At 39.5% G+C, this 24553-nt stretch overlaps 2 protein-coding genes across 4 annotated transcripts in view; one reads left to right on the top strand and one right to left on the bottom strand.

Annotated features, from left to right (window-relative positions):
* Positions 1-21517, bottom strand: part of PAAF1 (proteasomal ATPase associated factor 1) — a 36630-nt gene extending 15113 nt beyond the window's left edge. The window contains exons 1-6 of one of the 2 annotated variants that reach the window (XM_045555495.1): positions 21424-21517; positions 19625-19665; positions 15066-15169; positions 10613-10702; positions 3872-3970; positions 3073-3223 (exon numbers count right to left, since the gene is read on the bottom strand). In XM_045555495.1, coding sequence (XP_045411451.1) covers positions 3073-3223; positions 3872-3970; positions 10613-10702; positions 15066-15169; positions 19625-19665; positions 21424-21470 — 532 coding nt within the window. In that variant the 5' untranslated portion in view covers positions 21471-21517. The remainder of the gene's footprint in view (positions 1-3072; positions 3224-3871; positions 3971-10612; positions 10703-15065; positions 15170-19624; positions 19666-21423) is intronic. The other variant, XM_045555496.1, reaches the window with a different exon arrangement.
* A 79-nt stretch (positions 21518-21596) lies between these two features.
* Positions 21597-24553, top strand: LOC123641054 (cytochrome c oxidase assembly factor 4 homolog, mitochondrial). 2 transcript variants are annotated; one of them, XM_045555498.1, is made up of 2 exons: positions 21597-21718; positions 23734-24553. In XM_045555498.1, exon 2 carries the CDS (start codon positions 23744-23746, stop codon positions 24005-24007), a length of 264 nt encoding a protein of 87 aa, XP_045411454.1. In that variant the 5' UTR covers positions 21597-21718; positions 23734-23743; the 3' UTR covers positions 24008-24553. The 2 variants fall into 2 exon arrangements, with proteins under 2 accessions (XP_045411454.1, XP_045411453.1); XM_045555497.1 differs by having other exon boundaries at positions 21600-21742.

The following is a 24553-nucleotide window of genomic DNA, read 5'->3' on the forward strand; positions in this document are numbered from 1 at the left end:
TCTATATATTTTTAAAAATATATATAGTATTGGGGAACCAATTATGTATCAACTAGGATCACATTTGTTTCTATTGGAAAACATGTATTCCATTAGAAATAATAATTTCTGCTTTTCACCTTTGACAAGTACATTAAAACATCACAAGGCTCACAGTTCCCAGTAGGGGTTAAAGCTTAGTTCAATATTTTATATGAATAACATTTATTGTACACTTACTATATACTAGGAATTATGCTAAATCCTTGATATGTACCATCTCATTCAATACTACTACCCCCATTTTACACACGAGGAAATTAAGGCTCAGAAAAATTAAGTGATTTTCCAAGGGCACACTTTGTTAAGCGGCAAAGTTAAGATTTAAACCATGATTTGTCTGTGTCCAAATCCCATGCTTAACCACTCTACTATACTGCCTCCCTTTCTATTATGCTTTCATATACTAGAAGCAGAAGCCAGCCAGGGATTTAATTAAACTAACGAAAGGTTATCTCGCACAACAGATCGATACACAGAGATACTTTATTAGTTTCCTAACGGTTCTCTGAAATAAGCACCAGGCTGTGTTCAGTCCAGTCTTCCTGTGTTTTCTTTCATATTTTACTTGCTAGAGACTTACCTTAGGCATAAGAGACCATATTTGCTTTTAATACTATCTTCTGCTTCTCTTATTTAGTCACCACTTATGAAACCATTAAAGATAAATGTAGGTAGGTAATAATTCTGTTTTTTTATATGGTTTATGGCTTTGGCTACTAAAATGCTTCATAATATCAAAATTCAAAAGAGACTATAAAAAAGAAATCCCACAAAGCAACTTGGAATCACTTGGCTGGAGACAGTGACTATCTGTTTATCTACCTATCAATCTAAATCTGTATCTATATATGCTGCTGAACTATCAGAGATTAATCCTGATTTTTGCTCTGTGTTGCGGAAGAACTGGCAACTCCAAACCTGGGACAATTTTACAGAACTGGAAAGGAGCTTCCAAGACCTGACAGGTATCAATCTGGATCTGACTTCATGTCATTTCTTCTACAATGTATCATTTCTGTTCAATCTAATAAAAACTCCCCTCTCAAGAAAAAAGTCAGGGCTGTTATACTCCACAGAAGACCCTACCCCACTTAGGACTTTCTCATAAACCAAAAGAATGGAACAACTATATGAATAAAAAGCTTAAATCTAATCTAACGTTCTGCTAGTCACTCTAAGCTAAGGGTCACACACATATTCTTGGGAGAATGGAGGAATGTTCAGAGACTTAGTGAGGATTCACGTGGAGGGCACATTCAGTAATTGCAGTGATCCAAAGGTATTTATAAACTGAGTGTGCATTGATGTTGAATACGCATCTTGTTAAATTCAACATGCAGAGTCATGCCTTGCTCAACTGAAAAGTTTCCCTGTGCCCCACACATTCAGAGGGATGGCCAGATGTGAGGTAAGGCTCCCTCAATGTTCCCCTAGATTCCTTTGGCTCCTGGACCCCCCCAAACTGTGCAGGCCACTCTGACTCTTTAAACTTGTCAGTTCTTCAGGAAGTGATGATGATTTATTCAGTAATGTGAGGAAGGCTCTAAATATTGTTTCTATTCCCTCTCACTGTACCCATTTATTTGCTAAAGTTAGCATATGTGTTTGCTAGATCAACTGCAAGCAACCTGACACAGTTATAAAGAAACATTAAAACTTAAAATTTGATTTCTACACACAAGTTACTCACAATGTAGTGAGGTTTACAAGGCAAAAACTCAGGATTAAAATACTGTAAGTGGAGGGGAATACATAATTCCCAAATGAGTGGTCTAGACCCACTGTGTGTTATGGTTCCAAAGGAGGAATCAGGTAAGGAATTATTTGACGATGTTATTACATTTTTAAAAAATATTTAAACTAGTAAAATAAGAATAACATATCTATTACCTTTTTTATATTCCAATTAAGGATAAAATGTCTCTAAATTAAATTTTTTTCCCCAGAAACTAATCTGTTACAAAGGGAAGATGTTCTCATTCTGTCTCTATAATCTGATATTAGGGCTGGGCACAGTGACTCATGCCTGTAATCTTAGTACTCTTGGGAGGCTGAGGTGGGAGAACTGTTTGAGACCAGGACTTTGAGACCAGCCTGAGTAAGAGTGAAACTCCACCTCTACAAAAAATAGAAAAATTAGCCAGGTGTGGTGGTATGTGCCTGTAGTCCCAGCTACTCAGGAGGCTAAAACAGGAAAATTGCTCGAGCTCAGGAGTTTGAGGTTGCAGTGAGCTATGATGATGCCACTGTACTCTAGCCCAGGTGATAGAGCAAGACCCTGTCTCAAAAACCAAAAACAAAAAAAAGCTGATATTATTTAATAAATGGTTTTATGGTTAATCCATTTTAGAAATATGAACTGTAACTTAAATCCATGGGATTCATCAAGCTCTTTGATGTCTGCTGATGCAGCCATTTGCCACCCAGCTTTTACTGTCACCTCAGCTGAAGGACTAATGAGAAAATGTAGGCACACATCTCTCTCTCTGTATTTCTTTTTGTCCCTAGCACACAAGTAGATGATCTCCTAGGAAGAATTATTTTTCCCTTACCAACTGTGGAAAACTATCTGTGTAAGACAGTTCCAGATAGCAATAACAAGACTGACAAACAAAGGAATTTCCACTCCTTGGGGAAATAGCAGCTCATTTAAATAGCCAGTTAGATGAATTATTTGTGTGTTTGTGAATAACTAACTTCTGTTTCTACCTTTTTTTTTGAGACAGGGTCTCACTCTGTCGCCCAGGCTGGAGTGCCGTGGTGTCATCATACCTCACTGCAACTCCTGGGCTCAAGTAACCCTCCTGCCTCAGCCTCCCAGCCTCCCAATTAACTGGGATTACAGGCACACACCACTATGCCCAACTGATTTTTTTTTTTTTTTTGTAGAGATGAGGTCTCCCTCTTGCTCAGGGTGGTCTTGAACTCTTGGCCTCAAGCAACCCTCCCACTTCAGCCTATTTCTACCTTTTTGGTGCTTCATCTCTGGGGATCATTAGAAAAGCCTCTTAGAGAAATCACCCTTCATACCTCCTTTGTGACCTTTGAAGGTCACCACACAGTTGGCATCTTCAGCTGACCAGATCTTCAGCTGGGCATCCATTCCCCCACTCAGAACCACAAGGCCTGATGGGAAAAACCTGCAACAATTCACATCAAACACATGTCCTTCCAATACTCTCTGGAAAAACAAAAGAAAATTCCATGCTAGTTCTCTTGTCCATCCCTCAATGTTCTCTCACTTCCTATATATTTGGTTTCTTATATGAAATATCTACATGCTATACACACGTGCTGGGTTTTAATAACAACTAAGGATGTCCAAAAAGACCTCTTAGCTCATTTGTCAACCAAGTAAGAGTCACTGACTCCCTTTCCTGGGATTTAGCGACAAATGTAGAACTGAATTCCATGGCTCTCACAGCCATCCCTAGTTTTAGTTCTGTGTATAAGGAGCTGAGAAGGCTTGAGGAATCTTTTACTCATCTCTTCTTAAAATCCTCCGTATAAGTTGGAGGCTCAGCCGTATATTCAGCCTAACAGCCTAGCTATTCTATCTTGGAAACTGATCACTGAAGACAGTTCAAACTCAGGGCACACCCACTTAGACATTCACTGGCCTGGCTCCTCAACTGCTTCAGCCCCACCCTGTTCTGGCAATTCACTCAGCTTGAGAATGGTTCTCTGATTAACAAATGCAAGAGCAGAAATCAAATGAAGTACAGTGGTCCTACATTTTCAAAATGGGCCATTCTTCCAAGTCCCAGGCCAAGGTTTCTCAGACCACCCTTCATGTGTAAGACCCTAAAAGTATATCTAAATCCTTTACTCTGAGTTCTCCATTGGAAGCCTGCCAGATCTTCATGCTCCCATCAGTACTAGAAGATACACCAAGGCCTCCTCCACTGGAAATATCCAGGCATGTTATCTGTTCAAAAGACAAAACAATCAATGTGTTATAAATAATGAAATGCTTTTATTCCCTTGAAATATGTTTTAAACCTCCCTTGTTTCACACTCCTCCAAGACTTCTGCAAGACTATGCTTCCCAACACAAAGGACATGTGTCTGATATGAAGGTTACCATCACCAACCTCCCAACAAGGCTGGAGCCAACACCTTTAACTTCTTTAAATGAAAAGATATTCCTGTAATCACCTGTAAACTTTAGCTAAAAAGTTTCCCCTATGCCCATATCATTTCCATAGTTTCCATCTTTTGCTATTTTATTTTAAAATTAAGATGCTTCTCCTAATTCTCAGGAACCCACTTACACAAAAGATAATCTTCCAAGATGCACCAGAAGGATTCAAGGAAGAGCAAAGATATTTCCATATATATAACTATATGTATAGATATGGATCTTTCAGAATAAATAATAGTGAATTCACAGATTTATTTTTATACTTTCAGTATCAGCAACTGCTTCATGCATAAGCCATAATCAGATCACCAAGTCTCTCTCATACATGCCTATATATCCTTTTTATTAAATCTTTTTTATTAAAAAACACCCAGCTGCAAATGTTCCAGAAATGTGGGAATGAAATACATTATTCCAGACATATTCCCAGCAACAATGATTCCCACATGACCTAAATTATTAAGAAAAAAGTAGGGACTTTGGCTTTAATTATCCAACCTTCCATTTTACTTTGTTCTATGCCAATTAAACTGAAATGAATAGATTTGGCAAGAACTATAGGGATATATGAGTCAGCTCTAACATTTTCTAAGACTTTTCTTCTTTATTTTGGTTCCTCAGAATAAAAGGACTATCAACGTAATAGTGGCTCCTTTAATTGTAAGCAACATACTTCAACCTCTTTCCTGACATAGGTGGCATCTTTTCAACTGCTTGCTGGGCATCTACCTTTGGCTACAGTGGGCACCTCAAACTTAACATGTCCAAACAGAACTCTTATTTCCCCCTGTCCCATACCAATACAACTGTTCCTCCTCTAATTAGTAAATGGCACCACAATTTACCCACTTCTCAGGCCAAAATTTTTGGAATCATCCCAACTCCTCATTTTCTCTCACATCTCACATCCAAATCATTACCAAATCCTGTCTAATCTCATACCCTTAGAATGTAAGCTCTCCAAGGGCAGTTTTATTCATTTTATTCAGTGCCCAGCAGAGTACCTACAATATAGATGATTAATAAATGGATGAATTATCTCTTAGTAAGCTCAAATAAGAGACAGAATAAGAAACAGAAAAGGGCATAGTTAATGATTTTAAAAAATGACCACTTCTTGAGAGGTGAGTGGCTTTCCCAACTCCCCCAAGAGGTGAATCATTTCCTCCCTCAGTAGTCCTTAGCACTATGCTCATACATTGCAGTGGCTGTCAACGAGTGGTGAATTTCCTCCCTGGGGGACACTTGGCAATATCTGGAAACATTTTTGATTGTCACAACTGATAGGGGAAGGGATGTCCCACTGGCATCTTGTAGGTAGAGTTCAGGGATGCTGTTAAACGTCCTACAATGCATGGAACAACCCCTTACAATAAAGAATCCAATAGTGAGATGTCAATAGTGCCAAGGTTAAGAAACTTTGATACATTGTATTTTATCTTTTCAGTTAATATACTATCCCTGAAGGGGACATGGACTTTGTATTGTTTAACTTTGTTACCTATCATCAGGGCCCCAGTTCCTAGCCCTAGAGAGAAATTAAGTTTGAACTATCTATTTCTTTCTTTCTTTCTTTTTTTTTTTTTTGAGACAGTCCCACTCTGTTGCCTGGGCTAGAATGCCGTGGTGTCAGCCTAGCTCACACCAACCTCAAACTCCTGGGCTCAAGCAATCCTACTGCCTCAGCCTCCCAAGTAGCTGGGACTACAGGCGTGCGCCACCATGCCCGGCTAATTTTTTCTATATATTTTTCGTTGTCCAGATCATTTCTTTCTATTTTCAGTAGAGACGGTGTCTTGCTCTTGCTCAGGCTGGTCTCGAACTCCTGACCTCGAGCAATCCTCCTGCCTCGGCCTCTCAGAGTGCTAGGATTATAGGCATGAGCCACCGCGCCCATCCAGAACTATCTATTTCTTAAAAAGTGATAGGAATTGGCCGGGCGTGGTGGCTCACGCCTGTAATCCTAGCACTCTGGGAGGCCAAGGCAGGTGGATTGCTTGAGCTCAGGAGTTCAAGACCAGCCTGAGCAAGAGTGAGACTCCGTCTCTACTAAAAAAAATAGAAGAAATTATCTCAACTAAAATATATATATAGAAAAAAAAAATTAGCTGGGCATGGTGGCGCATGCCTATAGTCCCAGCTACTCAGGAGGCTGAGGCAGTAGGATCGCTTAAGCCCAGGAGTTTCAGGTTGCTGTGAGCTAGGCTGACGCCACGGCACTCACTCTAGCCTGGGCAACAAAGTGAGACTCTGTCTCAAAAAAAAAAAAAAGTGATAGGAATTGAAGAATACATTGTAGGTCATACCAGCTATCTCCTTAATAAAAAATTTCTGTTAAAGGAAAAGAGGAAAGGAAACTAACATTTATTGAGTATCTCTTATGTGCCAGACATGTAATAGACACTATTTCATATAATCCCCTAAAAATCTGGAAGTTAGATAGTATTCCTATCTATCAGATGAGGAATCTGAGGCTTAAAGAGTGATTAAGTACTTCCTCAAGGTGACATAACAGAGCCAGGATACAAACCTAGGTCAGAGTCCAAAGCTAAAGAACTATTTCTTAGTCACAGCAAAAGAACAGACAGATCAATGGAACAATCCTAAATATGAGATAAAGATGACAATTTAAGTCAAGGATGAAGGATGGATTACTTTACAGTGTTGTGACATGTTAATCAGTTTTAAATTGAAATGTAAAAAATAAAACATAAAAATTCAACAAAAATACTATATTTAATCTTATAAGCATTTTATTGTGCTTAGATTACTATGTTCTAAAACCCTATTCTAATTGCTTAGTCCCTATACCAACCCTAACAGATAAATATTTTAACACTCATTTTTTAAGATAAGGAACCTATGGCACAAGGAGGTTAAGTAACTGGCCTAAGATCACAGGAAATTGCAGAATCAGCATTCAAATCCAAGGAGTCTGGCTCTACACTGTGCTCTTACCGAATGTGCTATGCACTTAAAAGTAATACATATAAAATTATGGACTACCCTAAGCAGGATCCTGAGGCAGTTACTATAAAGAATTTAATAGTTTTATTATCTAGAAATATTAAACATCTGTATGTCAAAAGATACCATAAACAAACTTAAAGATAAACAATATGCTAGAAAAAACTATTTGCAAAATACATGACAAAGAATCAATTCCCCTAATATAAAAAGAGCTCTTAACAATACAGAAAAAATTCACACACAGAAAAATGGGCAAATAACATGAAAATGGCCAACAAATTTATGAAAAAGTGGTCAATCCATGATTAAGCAAAGGAATGCAAATTAAAATAACAATGAAATACCATCTCTCAAATTTGTAAAATTTAAAAGAAAATTCTAATACCCAGTGTTAACCCCATCAAAATGGTAGAAAGTAGAAAAATCAAAGATAGACAAGGATAAAATTAAGAAAAAAAAATCAAAATGGTAGAAAGGCAATACACTAAAAGCCCCATTAGTCAACGGATAAAGGTCAGTGGTAGGTCAATTAATCAAAATATTCAGTTAAAGTAGGAAATAATAAAAAAATGATACATAAAGACCTACATTTTAACTCAAATATATAAATGTACATTAAAAATTACTACCTTTTCATTAGTCCACTGATTTAGTAGCTGGGACTGCAGGTGTGTACCACCAAGCCCAGCTCATTTTTCTCTTTTTTTTGTAGAGACGGGGTCTGGCTATGTTGCCTACGCTGGTCTCAAACTCCTGGCCTCAAGCAATCCTGCCTCAGCCTCCCAAAGCACTGGGACTACAAGGCATGAGCAGAAGTCACAATTTAAAACTTTCAGTTTCTTTAAAGCAAGGCAAATCTTGACTCACGCTTACAAAGCAATCTAAGAGCAAAAACTTACCTAGGGCTTTATTTATTTTTTAATGTTTACCTAATTATACTCCTAACACCTAGGGCTTTTTAAAAAAAATTCTTTTCCCTAACATTTTGTATTTATCTTGTCCATATGCATTATTAATAGCAATTAAAAAATTCATCTTTATCAAGTCTTTACAAAGCAATCCACTTAGTTTCAAAGAAATATTAATAATTGCTACTTGCCTTTCCCACTTGTATTTCATTGGTTTGACATAATATTTAATTAGTTGATATAAATTCAAAAGTAATATAACCGGCATTGCAATTGACTCTTCGTGGGCATTCAATGTAACTGGCAGTGGCAGAAGTGTGCAGAAAAAACAGTGAAGAGCTTATGAGCCAAGAACAAACTGTGGGCATCAGCTGGTATATTTTACAGAGGAAATGCAGGGCAACAAGTGACTCCATAATCAGTTTAGTGGAGGTCAGTTAGAACACACCCAAAGCTTTATAATTTGTATAACCAATGTTAGGACTGGAGCCCAGAGAGAGCAAAATGTTGTTTATTTTGAGCATCTGGGTGCAAATGGGTGGAGGCAAAAAAAGTGTCCACCCTGAGGGAGGGGAAAGCCTTGGGTTTAAAGAGGACTTCTCTGGGGAGAGAGAGTACCTGGGCCAGAACAGCCACTGTAATAAAATTTTTTTAAACAACCAATTTCTGGAACTCATGCATCAGTCTCATTCTGCAGAGATAAGGGAGGGGGGTAGCTTAGTCCTTTTCGGGGCGGATAGGAATGCTGGCTGCAGCTGTTTGTTAGATTTACAATGTCTGGGGACTCTCCAGACTCCTGCGGCTATTGTTTTACAAGCCTAAGTTTTCCATTAACCGCATTCCATCCCATACATACTTTTCTGGTTCCCACCTGGAACAAACCTGACACTTATGACTCAGCAATTCTACTTTTACAAATGTGTTCTAATTTCTTCCTATCTTTGTGAGCAAAAGTTTAGCTGCAAGTATATTAAAAAAAATACAAAATCATGAAACTGGAAACCCCTGAATGTCCAGCAATGTAAGACAGGAAAAATATTAACATATTATAATAAAGTCATACAATGGAATGCTATGCAGCTCTTTAAAGAATACATAGAAAGATAGCATAGAATAATGTCCATATTATTAAGCAATAAAAACCAAGTTATAGAACAGCATGTACTGTAAAACCTATTTTGGTAAAATATTTAAAGAAAACAGTGAGAGGATTAAGTAGAATAATATGTAGTGTCAAAGGGAAAAAAAGCCAAACTCTGTAAAATAATTTTAAAGAGATTTACTCTGAGCCAAATTTGAGGACCATGACCCAGAGCCACGCTCAAGAAGTAAGTCTTCAGCAAGTGGATTCGTTGTGGCTGGGTTACAGTTTGGCTTTATAGATTTCAGGGAGACAGGGGTTAGGTAAGTCATAAATCAACACATGGGAGGCATATATTGGTTTGGCCTGAAAAGGTGGGCCATCTAGAAGGTGGGGGGGGAGGGCTTACAGGTTATAGGTGGGTTTAAAGATTCTTTGGCTTGTAATTGGTTAAAGACATGAAGCTTTGTCTAAAGGCTTGGAGTGTTTTAACATAAGGAGCTGTTTATCAGAGATAAGCCACCAGAGATTTGTTGTGTAAACTGAGGACCTGCAGGTTCGTCTTGAATACCTTTAGGCCTGTTAATGGGTTACAAAAGATGTCCCCAAGAAGGGAGGGGGGCATGACGAGGCATGTGGGACCGGCCTCCTGGTGGCAGGCAATTTAGTTTTAAGATATTTCTTTGGCCACGCAGGGGTCCATTCAGTCAGCTGGTGGGGAGGGGTGAGCCTTAAAATTTTGTTTTAGTTCACAGTAGTTACCATGGTGCATGCTGGCTGATAGGCAATCAATAAACATTAGCTTTACTATTATGATTATTATTAAAAAAGGGTGTAAGTTCAGAAAAATTATCTTTAGGTTACAGAAATAAGAGTGATTTTCATTTTCTTTTATTTTTCCTAAATTTTCATCACTAAATATATGTTTGTTTTGAAATAACAGAAAAAAAGTAGCTCTTTTAAAAAATGTACCACATAGTGAGGAGTGGACAGCTTTAAAACAATCAATTTATCCACCAATTTCTCACTTCTGCTTCAAAAAAATCCCATGGTAGTAAAGGCTTTATTACAAAGATCTTTGAAAATATTCCTCAATATGATATATTTGGGATTTTGAAAAAATGTCCCTGTCCTGCAGGCAAAGGGATAAAATATGAGCAGTGGCATATTATGTGAGCATCAGCTATTATATCATTATCCAAAAGCTGGTAAGTAGCTTTGCTAATACATATATAAGGAATTTCATATAATCTCTAAGATTACCAGTGACTAGATTTGTACAAATATTCCATGTAGACTCAAGGACCAGTTTTGCCAAACATCACATTTCATCAGCTGTATCATTTTACAGTACAAAGTAAATGAAAGACATATTAATTATGAATATGTTTACAGCACTAGACAAGCACATAAAATGAAAAATTAAAGTAGCATTACATTTTCTCTTCATTTTATCAAAATACTTACACTCTTTGTATGAACTCTGGAAAAAGTAGTATATGGTACCAAAAACTTAGAAGATGCACTTTCCTTTGGACACGAAATATGAATGCTTTTCTATACAAAGAAGAAAAGATGAAATTCATCAGTAAAGCTATTCCAACGTAATTAAAGCCTCTTAAAGAAAATATTAGGAGTACAGGAAATTCTCACCTTCTAAGTGTACCCTCTCTCATCCTCCCAGCCCATAAAACTGCCCCGCCCCCACAGTTCAGCAGTCCTTTTACTGCAGAGGGCTACAATGTAATTTGGTATCACTGAGACGCCATTATCTTTTTATGTTGAAATAAACTGTTCCACAGAAGACAGACCACCAATAACATACAATCGACAAGCATGAGAACATTAATATTTAGAAGAAAATCTAATACCAATACTCTCCATTAGCAGTGGGGCAAGGAATAGGATCAGCAGAAGAACATTACATAAAGAGAAGTGAGGCAACGCAGCACTAGCCCTCAAGACTAGACCTAAAAGACAAGTCTAAAGTAAACTTGCTGCCCATCGGGACTTTCAGAAAGAATGTTAGACTACTGACATTTACAGTTATCAAAGAAAATTGGTAAAGTAAATTACGGTACACCCACAAAATGTGTAGGCCCAGGTCAGGTGTGCAGTGCCTCTTCCCACCTAGGACTTAAACTGACTGTACATGTTCATAGACTGGTCATTGTCACATAGCTGTATTTTGATGCCCCATGTGTTTTGCCTAGTCATTATCACCTGTCTCTCAGCTACTGTAGCAAGATAACACTGGTGGCATAGTAGGAAAGTATACATAGAACTAGATGTTAGATTTAGGAGACATGACTTGTGAAAGGCCATTTGTAACCATTTCAGGCAAATATGTTGGGATTTCAAGGTAGCATGTGTAGAGGTATAAAAGGCTTGGTAAGCCCGTCCTCCAGGATTCTTAAAACATGACAATCTCTTACTCTAACCAGCACAATACAAATACCACCTCCTAAGTGTCTATGTCCTATAAGGAGCTGAGGAGCTGCACCTATCAAAGGGCCCCTAACCTGTTATCTCTTCTGCAGTAATACTTCAAAGTCTCTGGAAATTCTGAAGGACAGTGAAAATGTCTTCGATAATCAGGATTTTCTGAACTTCTTTATATCCAACAAGCAGAGGTCCTCATAGTTCATTACAAAGAACACTTTCCAAGTCATAATATTCTCATCACTGAAAGTCAATATGCTCTTATTATGGGTCACCTGCTCCTTTAAAAGGACAATTAGGCTATTTATCCAAACAGTACTTTTTCTTAGCTAGCATATCCATGCCTGGCTGCCTGCAGGCCTTTCATTAAATGAGTTTTTGCTTCTAACTGCATGACAAAGCCTACAGCTACAAGAGAGCTGATCTGGATTTGGAACTGTCTACTGTACCAGAAACTAAAATGTCAGCTAAACTCTCTTGGCTGAATATTCAATCAATAACCATGCAAGGAGCTCCAAAAACTTCATGTTTGGGACTCTGTAAGAATTGCATTTGCTCTCAGAAGAATACATTTCTTTGGGGCTAATTATGTGACACATTTCAAGAATCAGTGCTTTTCTCCTACCTATTAAATCCTGCAAATCAACCTTGAATCCATGAACAGACTACGGAGGAAGATAAATGTTGAACTACCTTCCAATGTCAGCAGTAGAGAATCATGATGTTAATGAAAATATTTTAAAGAAAAGCTGCAGAAGATATCAAAATAGACAAAATATAAGGAGAAAAAAGTGTGAATACGCCATGCTAAGATAAAATTCACAGTCAAACTTTTTTTATCCTCCAGGGTTAGGCATTTAAGTATAATGAAAGATTTACTGTTTAATAGAATAATGTAGCAATATGAAATAGCAAAGTGACTCAGGGTAGTTAGGAAATAAATGAATGTTCAACTATAAGCAACTTACTGTCTGAACCTACCCAGTAGGATCACAGCAAAAATTAGCAATGATGTTTAAAGAGATAAGGATTGTATCCAGGTCTGAATATGAAGGGAAGAGAGAAGTCAGCCCCCAGGCTGTGGATGGATACTGGCAAAACACCTGGGAAAAATGTAGCTTGCAAGGTAGTGTTAACTTTGAATCATTAGAACTGGGTTTCAATTCCAGCATACAGTCAAACTGACTTCGATTATTAGGGATTAACCTCTCTGAGTCTGTTTGCTTATCTGCAAAATGGACATATAAAATGCCAATCCCACAGGATTGTTATGGTAAACAACCAAAACTAACTTTTGTAATTATTTTGCAGTTTCATCCATATGCAGTCTCACTATCCATTAACCATCCTATGAAGAAGTATATTGTCTCTGTTTTATAGATGGGGAAACTGAGGCTCAGAGAACTAAGTTATTTCTCCAAAATCATATAGCTAATAAGTGTCAGTTAACTAAGACTTAGACTCAGATCTTCTGACACTATCATACAATACCCATAGCAACTTATGAAAAACAAATATAAGATACATACTATCCCTTCAGCGTAGACAAGAACAAAAATATATATATAATGACATGTAGCCTCTTACCTGGCACAAAGAAGGTAATGAACGAGCACTTGCTAAACATCCTATGTAAAAAGCAAAGTTTTCTTTATACTTATCAGTATACTAAAAATACTATACAGCTAAAAAAAAGTTTAATTGCACAAAAAAAGGCTGGTCCACCCTTTGGGAATCATCTCAACAGAGTACACTGACTATAGCAATCAGAATGAGTAAGAAAAGGCAAATCATGGGTTCTCCACTTAGCTTACCCATCTACTCACCTCAAAGATAAATGAGAAAAACTATTAAGTACTATTAATACTATTAATGTAGACTCTCTTCACCAAGGCCTCACCAGACACAGACTATAAGTCTATGCGGTCCAATATGGTAGTTACCAGCCACATCAGGTTGGTGAACTACTTGGATATGTGAATCTATGTTTTCAACTATAAATTTTATGAAACCTAAATACAGTATTTTCAATAAAAAATTAGAGCCTGAATTGAGATATGCTTTAAGTATAACACATACATGGGATTTTGAAGACTTTTTTTTTTTTTTTTTTGAGACAGAGTCTCGCTCTGTTGCCCAGGCTAGAGTGCCATGGCATTAGCCTAGCTCACAGCAACCTCAAACTCCTGGGCTTAAGCAATCCTCCTGCCTCAGCCTCCCGAATAGCTGGGACTACAGGCATGTGCCACCATGCCCGGCTAATTTTTTTCAATATATATTTTTAGCTGTCCAGATCATTTCTTTCTATTTTTAGTAGAGATGAGGTCTAGCTCTTGCTCAGGCTGGTCTCGAACTCCTGACCTCGAGCGATCCTCCCACCTCAGCCTCCCAGAGTTCTAGGATTATAGGCGTGAGCCACCACACCCAGCCATGGATTTTTAATAAAGTATAAAATATCTTGTTAATTTTTTTTTTTTTTTTTTTGAGACAGAGTCTCACTTTGTTGCCCAGGCTAGAGTGAGTGCCGTGGCATCAGCCTAGCTCACAGCAACCTCAAACTCCTGGGCTTAAGTGATCCTACTGCCTCAGCCTCCTGAGTAGCTGGGACTACAGGCATGCGCCACCATGCCCGGCTAATTTTTTCCATATATATTTTAGTTGGCCAGCTAATTTGTTTCTATTTTTAGTAGAGACGGGGTCTCGCTCTTGCTCAGGCTGGTCTCGAACTCCTGAGCTCAAACAATCCGCCCGCCTCGGCCTCCCAGAGGGCTAGGATTACAGGTGTGAGCCACCGCGCCTGGCCTTGTTAATAATTTTTTAATTACAGGTTGAAATAATATCCTAGATATATTGGGTTAAATCAAATATTAAAATTAATTTCATCTATTTCTTTTTATCTTTTTAATCTGGCTACTAGAAAATTTAAAATTATACACGTAGCTCACATTATCAGAGCTGGTACAAGGGAAATAAGAGGAAGTTTGATTGCACTTAAAAGTATTATGCGGCTGGGTGTGATGGCTCACACCTGTAATCCTAGCATTCTGGGAGGCAAAGGTGGGAGGATTGCTTTAGCTCAGGAGTTCAAGACCATCCTGAGCAACAGTGAGACCCCATCTCTACCAAAAAGAAAAAAATCAGCCAGGCATTGTGGTGCATGCCTGCAGTCCCAGCTACCTGGGAGGCGGAGGCAGAAGGATCGCTTGAGCACAGGAGTTTGAGGTTGCAGTGAGCAACGATAATGCCACTGCACTTTACTCAGGGTGACAGAGACTCTGTCTCAATAACAACAACAAAAAATAAAAATATATGTAAATACAAGAGAAAAAGAAAACTCTTGACACTCAAAGGCAGTAAATTATTATACAAATGAAGTGGAGATGACAGGTCACTGACAATACTATAAGTATCAATAGTAGATACATCGGTACTACCATAGTTTTGAATACTGTGCCATCTAGAAGACATAAAAACATACCTTGTTTATTTCATTCACAATAAATCCTTCAGAAGCTGTAATCTCTGGTATACCATCTAGGCCAATTCCTTGACAAGTCAGACTGCCATACAAAGATGGTTTCCCTAAGGCACAAAAGAAGCATGTCTCAAAAAATAAGAATATTTTTCTCCTTGAAGATTCAATTCAGGCATCTGTATAGACGGTATGCTCATGAAATTGGTCGGTGAAAGGAAAATAAGTGCCTGTGTTAAAAGACTGGTTAAGTGGAAAGAGCATTAGACTAGCAAATCTAAATTGGGAGGGAATACACTGGAAGACTAAAAGCTAGAAACAAAGATTTAGAAAAATGATATAGCACCTGTAAGGAGGGCTGTTAGAGTTATCTCAACCTGTTTTATCAGCTGTGAAACGTAATTCTTCCAGAATGAAAGGTGAAGATCAGAATGCATATATGTATTTATCTACAATATATACACATAGTTACACAGTAAAGAATTAAGCTTCAGTAATCTGGAAAATTTGCCTAAGTAGAATACTGCTTTTACAGTGATATGGGCTAAATAAGATATTATCCTGGCTGGGCAAGGTGGCTCACACCTGTAATCCTAGCACTCTGGGAGGCCAAGGCAGGAGGATCACTTGAGGTCAGGAGTTCAAGACCAGCCTGAGCAAGATCGAGACCTCTTCTCTACTAAAAATAGAAAAAATTAGCCAGCAACTATGTAATGTTATTTAAAAAAAAAAGATATTATCCTATATATAAACATACACAGATGATAGAATGAAGTTAAAAACTTTTTTCATCCTTCTTCTGCACCTTATATATTCACATGTATAACAGCCTATAACACATTGATTACATATCTGACTTCCCTACTAGAATGTAAAGTCCTCGCTCGAGTTCAGAAACTAGCAGGGTACTACGAGTTATTCAGTAAATAAACTGAATAAACCAAACTGAAGTTATAGGAGTAAGGGGGGACTAGAAACCATCATGGATTCACAGAAGAGTGAGAGGGCTTTCTAGAGAAGGTGGAACTTCAACAATCTTTTTTTTTTTTTTTTTTTTGAGACAGAGTCTCACTTTGTTGCCCAGGCTAGAGTGAGTGCCGTGGCGTCAGCCTAGCTCACAGCAACCTCACACTCCTGGGCTTAAGCAATCCTACTGCCTCAGCCTCCCGAGTAGCTGGGACTACAGGCATGTGCCACCATGCCTGGCTAATTTTTTCTATATATATTTTTAGTTGGCCAGAAAATTTCTTTCTACTTTTAGTAGAGACGGGGTCTGGCTCTTGTTCAGGCTGGTCTCGAACTCCTGACCTCGAGCAATCCACCCGCCTCGGCCTCCCAGAGTGCTAAGATTACAGGCGTGAGCCACCGCACCCAGTCTCAACAATCTTAAAAGAAAGAGGACCTGGTTAGGAAGAAAATAAGGGAAAGAAAACTCTAATTCAAGGAGGTGCATGTCAAGAACAAAAGAAAGTCAAAAAGAATGGGGAGGAAGGAGGTGTCAATTTATACACCAGTTTGGTTACAGAAGTCAGAGAAATAGTAGTTGAATGATAAATCACAGAGAAACAATGTGAGGTAAAAGTTTGAACTAGAGAAGATCTAGTAAAGAAGCTATTCACAGGGAAGTGGAACGAAGTACTATTTCAGAAAGATGCCACAAAAATAGGACTGAGGGAACTCTGGGGTTTTTTTCTTTCCTTTTTTTAAAGTAAAAAAAAAATTTTTTTTTAATGTTTTGATTTTTTTGTAGAGACAAGAGTCTCATTATGTTGCCCAGACTGGTCTCAAACTCCTGGCCTCAAGCAATCCTCTCACCTTGGCCTCCCAAAATGACAGGCTTGAGCCACTGCACCCAGCAGAACTTTGCTTTTTATCCTACCCCAAGATTCCCTCTTTTCTTTACCAATTGCCATAACAAGTCTGGCCCACATCATGCATCATTTCGACCAATCTCCTGACAACACCCTCAATGACTTTTCCACATATGTGAAATCACTAAAGTGATCTCAGTCTTGGTTTTGTCTATATAATAGAACTGGGATCAATCCAACCACTCATCTTCTACCTTCCTGCAGAAATGTGAGTGCTGCTACAGAAAAGGACACAATTGTGCAGATTGGCACAACTCCAATTCAGGTTTTCAAACTCAGCAGTTTTGCAGTCCTTTTGCCCTTTCCACTCACAGCAGCCAGTTCTCATGCCACTTATCCTGCTATCAAAATCTCCTTCCTTCATAGTAGCCAAAAAGTGGAAATAACTCAAATGTCCATCAATTGATGAACACATAAATAAAATCTGGTATATCCATACAACAGACTAACTCTTACTTGGCCACAAAAAGGAATGAAGTACTGATCAAAACTACAAAATGAAAACATGATAAAAGGACAGAAGTCAGGCACAAAAGACCATATATTTTATAATTCCACTTATATGAAATGTCCAAAGTAGGCAAATCTATAGAGACAGAAAGTAAATTAGTAGTTGCTAGGACTGGGGAGTGGGAATTGACTGTTAATGGGTATGGAGTTTTACTGGGGTATGATAAAGGTGTTCTGGAATTACTTAATAGGAGAGATGATGCACAACTCTGTGAATATACTAAAATCCACTGAATCACACACTTTAAAAAGGTGAATCTTTAAGAAGAATGTTAACTCTATAAAAAAAAAATTTTTTTAAAAGGTGAACCTAGGCTAGGTGCAGTGGCTCACACTTGTATTCCCAAGACTTTGGGAGGCTGAGATGGGAACATCACTTGAGGCCAGGAGTTCAAGACCAGCCTGAGCAACAGAGTGAGACCCTGTCTCTACAAATCTTAAAATCAGCTGGGTATGGTGGCCTGCACCTATAGTCCTAGCTACTCAGAAGGCTGAGACAGGAAGATCGTATGAACGTAGTTCAAGGCTGCAGTGAGTTATGATCTCGCCACTACACTCCAGCCTAAGTGACAGAGCAAGATCCTGTCTCTAAAAGAAAAAAAAAATTAATAAATAAAAAACAGAAAAAATAAACTTCATGGTATGTGAATTATATCTTAATAAAGCTATTTTTAAAAAATCCTGGATTCCTAATAGTGCCTGATAGGATTTTACAAAACAATGTGTGTAAAGTAGCACATAAATAGCACATATTTTATCTCAATAAAGCTGTTATTTAAAAATAAAAACAAAAGGCCTTCCTCAAGAGTTGACACTATCTCCAACTTCATACAGAAAACTAAGGCTATAAGTTACCCTCAAATTTCCATGTCCGTGACCACACATTTATCTGCACTTACCCTCACCTTCTTTTATCCTAGTCTTTTAGACAATTCAATCTCCTCTCTCTCCTCTAAGAATTGGTTCTTCAGTCAGTCCTTCTTTCTTCTACCTTCAACCTATATTTTTAAATTGCTTTCTTCAATTACTCCCATTTTTTAAAGCAAAATTAAAACCCTTGACTGTGAGATCTTCTAGCTACTACCCTCTTCACACGTGCAGCATCCTCAAAAAAGGACCCTAGGCTGGGTGTGGTGGCTCACACCTATAATCCTAGCAATCTGGGAGGCCAAGGTGAGAGGATTGGTTGAGGCCAGGAGTTTGAGACTAGCCTGGACAACATGGTGATACCTCATCTCTACAAAAAATAAGTTAAAAAAAATTAACTGGACATGGTGGCATACACCTGTAGTCCTAGCTACTAGGGAGGCTGAGGCAGGAGGATAGCTTGAGCCCAGGAACTTGAGGTTGTGAGCTATGACTGGGCCACTTGTATTCCTGGCTGGGCAAGAGAGAGAGAGACACTGACCCTCCCACCTCATAAAAAAGAAGACTCTACATTTCAAACTTCACTTCTCATAGAAATAAAATATATCAATGGCATCTGAAGTGAACCAAACTTTCTCACAGAATTTAGAAGGAAGGTTGACTTGTTTTTGGAATAGTGCCACACTGGTTATAATGTGCACAGAATGGTTTGGAATGACAGAAGAGTGTCATTCAAAGAAAAACTTGATAGGACTTGGGAGCTGTCTGGATATGGCAGGGTGAAATAACTAGGTTTTTCGCTTCAATGGCTAGAAGAATGATGGTAACTTAAGAATAAAAAAAATCAAGAGAACCCATTTGACAACAAATGTGCTCAGTTTGGTTTTGGACTTTATTACTAAGTAACTTAAGATAATAGCAAGACCTTTAAGCAGAAATCTCTAGCAGACAACTGTTCAATCTCTGCTTGAACTTGAAGAGAGGTCAGGGCTAGAGCTATATATCTCTAGAAATTATCATCAGGAAGGTCCCAGTTGAAGCTGTAAAACTGCTTAAAATACAACAGCATAGGACTAAGGAGCTGATTAAGATTCATCAGCAATATCTCTGTAAGTCTGTGGGTTCTAAATGGAAAACCAATCTGAAGGCCTTTCCCTGGAATGGGGTGACATCCATACAATCCAGACTGGTCAAGCACATTTGCAGACTCTGAGCACTGTGCAAGGAGGCTGGGCCTAGAGAAAGTAGGAAGCTTTCTTTTAAGGGTAGTAAATCCTTCCTCTTTTAAGGGAGGGCATATAGGTTCATGGACATTACCTGGGGGATGACAGCTCAGCCAGGCCTCTCCTTCATCTTTCCTATGAAGAAAGACAAAAGCCTAATTAGACACACCCAAAATTAAACAGGTACAAGGGGAGAAAGAAGGTCATATAATCTCCAGTTTGGTTCTAGTACTTAGACATGATCCAGTCCAACTTTCCATCCAGGTGTAGATTATTCTACGACAAATTTTATTTGTTGATGAAATATTTGTGGATTAAGTATTTAATGAATCTGTTGGTTAAGTTAATGCTCAAATACTTCCATCAATAGGGAGTTCACTTTCAGAAATCAAGGTTACCTATATTGAGATATTTATCAGGATTATTATAAACCAGGCCCTGCGCTAGGCACTTTGCATATAGCATCATTAAGCCTCACAACAACCAAACAAGGTATGTTTTATTATGCCCATGTTAAAGATAAAAAACTGAAGCTCGGAAAGAAGTGATTTGCCCAAAATCATCTAGCTGAGACATTTCGAATTGAAACCTAAGACTGGTACAAAATAAGGTCTGTGTACTTTCTAATACCTCACACTTACTTTTTATATGCTTTAGAATGCACCTCCCCAATCATCTAAATCCTGATCTCTTCACCTTAACACTTTTAGGGTATGATGGAAAGGGCCTAGGCTTTTAAGACAGAGAGATCTAGGTTGATAGTAACCCTCTAACACATTATCGGTTGCATGATCTTGGGCAAGTTACGTGGTCTGATTCTGATCCTGCATTCTCTCATAGGCAATTACTGTTCTTTCTTTATTACTTATCATATTCTGTGTTCATTGTTTCAATTTCAAAAACACTTATTAGTAATAATAGTTGCCACCTATAGCACTACTATACTCATTCTGATGCCTAGATAAATAATTGGCGTAATATATGATCAATAAATATATCTTCAGACTGGTGCTGTGGCTCATGCCTGTAATCGCAGCATTTTGGGAGGCCCAGGCAGGAGGATCACTTGAGGCCAGGAGTTTGAGACTAGCTTGGACAACACAGCAAAACCCTGTCTCTACAAAAAAAAAAAAAAAAAAAAAAAAGTTGGAAATGGCAGCATGTGCCCGTAATCCTAGCTACTTGAGAGGCTGAGGCAGGAGGATCGCCAGAACCCAGGAGTTCAAGGATGCAGTGAGCTATGATCATGACACTACTCCAGCCTGGGTGACAGAGCAAGACCCTGTTTCAAAAAAAATTTTTTTAATTAATTAATTTCAAATGAATGAATGGTTTGCTGTGTATTCCCGATTAAGATGTCAGCTTGTTGCAGAGCAGGAACTATCACTTATGTTTTGAGTGCACATCTCAGCTCCATCTGCATCCACTACAGGGCCTGGGCATTATAAGTGTTACACTGTTTGCTGAACAGAGTCGTCCAATACGCCTAATATAGCAATAGGGGCCTAGAAGGACACAAAGATTCTATCACACACAGAAAGTGATGATGAGTACTGGGACTTGCAAATAACTGAAGACCAGGAAATATTTGCTAAATGACTACTTGGCCAAGAGTCTTCCTGCCTCCCACTTTCCCTGTTTTTCTCCAACTGATTGATCCTAGTTCTGACTCAGGGATTACACAGCCCTTGCCTTCCGGATAGCTGTACAGAGAATGAAAAACAATGACCATATGGGTTTGAGACTTCTTTTTCTAGACGCCCTACCCTCCGCCTCCCTCAACAATTGAGGGAGTAACCCCTGTGGATATGCTGGATCAGGCATAGCTATTCTTAACTGAAAGGCAACATCCGCTACCCGCCTCCTGTGCCCCTGTTCCGGGCCTAGCTTCACCTGAGGGCTTGGGCCCAGTCGCTCTGAATCCTCAAAGGCGCCGCCATCTCCACCCCACCGCGGCCAGCCCACCTCTTCCGCCGCTTCCCGGAAGTACGTCGCCCCAAAGCGTGCGCCGAGGACGGAGGGAGGGCTCGACACCCGGACGCCACCAATGAAAACGTGCAGTGGCTTCCCCCGCCCCTTGAGTGCGCGCACTCCCCACGAGGGGCTGGTTCCTGGGAGGAAGCACGGAAGAGCTCCTGCTGCCGTGCTGCCGGCGAAGCCGCCGCTGCCGCTCGGGAGAGGGCGTTCGGTTTGTCTTCTCCCCCCCTGCTGTGTGAGCACCGTGTTCCGCGACCTTGCGCCGGGAGGCGTTGCAGGCACAACGGGATTGCGTTTGGCGGCTGCGTAGACGCATGCGTCCGCTGGCCACCTGCATCTCTCTGCTTTCCCACTCTTTCCTTGCCTTCCTAGTCCGTGCCGGCCTTCACAGTCCTGCTTCCAACCGTCTAGCCTGCCCTGTTCTCTGAGCAGGGGTGGTCCTCGTTTTACTCCAAGGGAGACTGAAGCCAGGAGGTGGTGGGAGAAGAGCCCAAGCAGTTTTCATTTATTATATTAATCCTTATTCTAATTGTGCGAGTTAAATATCGGTGGGAAAGCTAAAATGAAAAAGATTACATGGTAAGGCGTAGGGCTGGGATTCGAACCGGGATCTCTTGGCTTAGGATCCAAGGCGCTTTCCATTTCACCTTTCTTGCTCTAAAGGATTTGCTCCTGGCCTTTAAAGAGTTCATAAGTATTTAGGAAGAGGAAACTATCATTTATTGAACTCTCTGAACATACCAGGCTCTCTACAAACTTTATCATCCTTATTTTTCAAGAGAGGTTATAAAATGACTTGCCCAAGGGCACCCAATGAGACAGCGGCAAAGCTAGGTTTCCAATCCAAGGCTGTTTCAAAGCCTGTTTTTTCTCTTTTCAATTATACTGCCTCCAAAGCAAATGAGATTTATGTAGGTCTACAGAGTGTTTAAATTTCTCTGACGACTTCCCCATTATCCTCAGGATAAAAGTCCTTAACATGTCCTGCAAAGCCTTGCTATGATCAGACACTTACATCGCCAGTTTAATTTGTCTTGTTCTCATATTCTATTCTCCAGTCACTGAACTTTTTATTCCTCTCGTGTATCCAATTCTATCTCAACCCTCTGCTCTTTTATTGGTCAAAAATACCCTTAAAATCTCTGGCTAACTCCTATTTATCTTTCAAGTCTCAACTTCGAAATCACTTCCTCTAGGAAGCTTTCCCTGCTTATTCCTGTTCTTGTCTGGATTAGGTATCCCTTCACTATGTTCCCAGTCTTACCTATCTGTACACACTGTGTAGTATTCTGCCCTGTTTCTCTGTTTTTTATTATTTTTTTTGTACGCCTCTCCCCCACTGCTGTTTCCCTGTTTAGATTGTAAACTCCGTGAAGGCAGGAACTGTAGCTGACTTGGTCCCCCCTTGAGTCCTGAACTGGAGCATAGTGCCTGGTGCATAATAGGTGCTCAATAATCATTTGTGGAATGAATGAGAGACAAAGTAAAGGCATTAAGGAGTTCTTTTAGCTTCTGTACAGCCCAGCATGGTGAAATATGTGCAAAGGCTGAAGTCATTTTTCTTCAAACCTTTCTTAAGTTCCTTCTGTATGCTACCTTCTACTGGTGCTCTGTAACAGATGATCTTGGGAAGACAGTCTGGGTAAACATACCTCACAATTTTGTATAGTTGTCAAAGTTACCTCACTTACTTCATGGACTCATCTCTTTCCCTTGCCTCTGCATGCTCTCTATTACAGCCACACTGAATTCTTTCCATTCCTCCCATGTGTCAAAACCTAGCCTTATTTGGGTACTTTTTCAAGTTTTAAACTTTGTTCTTCTTCAGACATAAAATAAGTCCAGTAGGAAAAAAGAAGAAAGTTAATTCTTTTGAGATAGATCAGAGATGGCTTCTCCGGAAAGGTGACTTTTCACCTAATTTATATTCCGTTAGCAGAATCCATTGAGCTTATTGAGTGCTGTGTTAAGCATTCTCACATACTTTATTTGTTTCATTCAGTTCTGTTCAAACCATTTTGCAGGCCCATCCTCTGCCAGGCCTAGTGCTAGAGGCACCAAGGTAGTAAATCAGGACAAGCATCTGTCCTCAACTTAGAGTCTCTGAGGGGAGACAGACACATAAACAGGCTATAATAGTGCAGTTTGGTCAATGCTATTTATAACCAGGAAACTTCTATATAATTATATCCCTATTCTAATCTTTTCTCTGTTCATATTCTGTAGATTCCCCAAGATGTCAACCTCAGTTCCTCAAGGCCATACCTGGACCCGACCGATGAAGAAGGAAGATGAGGAAGAGGACCCACTGGACCAGCTCATCTCCCGCTCTGGCTGTGCTGCGTCCCACTTTGCAGTGCAGGAGTGCATGGCCCAGCACCAGGACTGGCGGCAGTGCCAGCCACAGGTGCAGGCCTTCAGGGACTGCATGAGTGAACAGCAGGCAAGGCGGCGGGAGGAGCTGCAGAGGAGGAAAGAGCAAGCAAATGCCCACCGCTGAGACCCCAAACCACCTGTCCCCAGGAGATGGCCATGTAGAAACCAGCACCCAAAGATACCATCAGAAGAAGAAATCCTAAATGGTGGACATAATGGGCCAGGAGGTGTAAAATTTGGGGATGGTCTTTGGAACTGGGGTTAAGAGCCAGACACCATGGGTTTGGACAGGACTGCCACAAAGAGCTGTTGTATTTTCATGGTCAGATCTCACACATCTTCACCCATCTTGTTCCACCAATATTTGCCATGTAAAACAAAATGGGGTAGGGCATGTGCCCATCTCAGTATTTGGGTGTGCCAAGCACTCAGTGTACTCAATACAGGGACATTTTAATTTAAAAGTAAATTCACAATATCAAGGTATATTGGTTACTGTATTAGATCTTTGTTTATTCACTCATGGGTTCAACAACAGCAAGTATTTCTGAGGCATTGTGTTGGAAACTGATGTGATGAATAGTGTGATATGATCTCTGCCTTCATGTTGATTAGAGTCTAGTTTGAGAGAGAGTAATAAAACAACACTGGAAGAACTAGTTCCTGACAA

The sequence above is a fragment of the Lemur catta genome, chromosome 7, assembly GCF_020740605.2.
Source record: "Lemur catta isolate mLemCat1 chromosome 7, mLemCat1.pri, whole genome shotgun sequence".
Classification (NCBI taxonomy): domain Eukaryota; kingdom Metazoa; phylum Chordata; class Mammalia; order Primates; family Lemuridae; genus Lemur; species Lemur catta.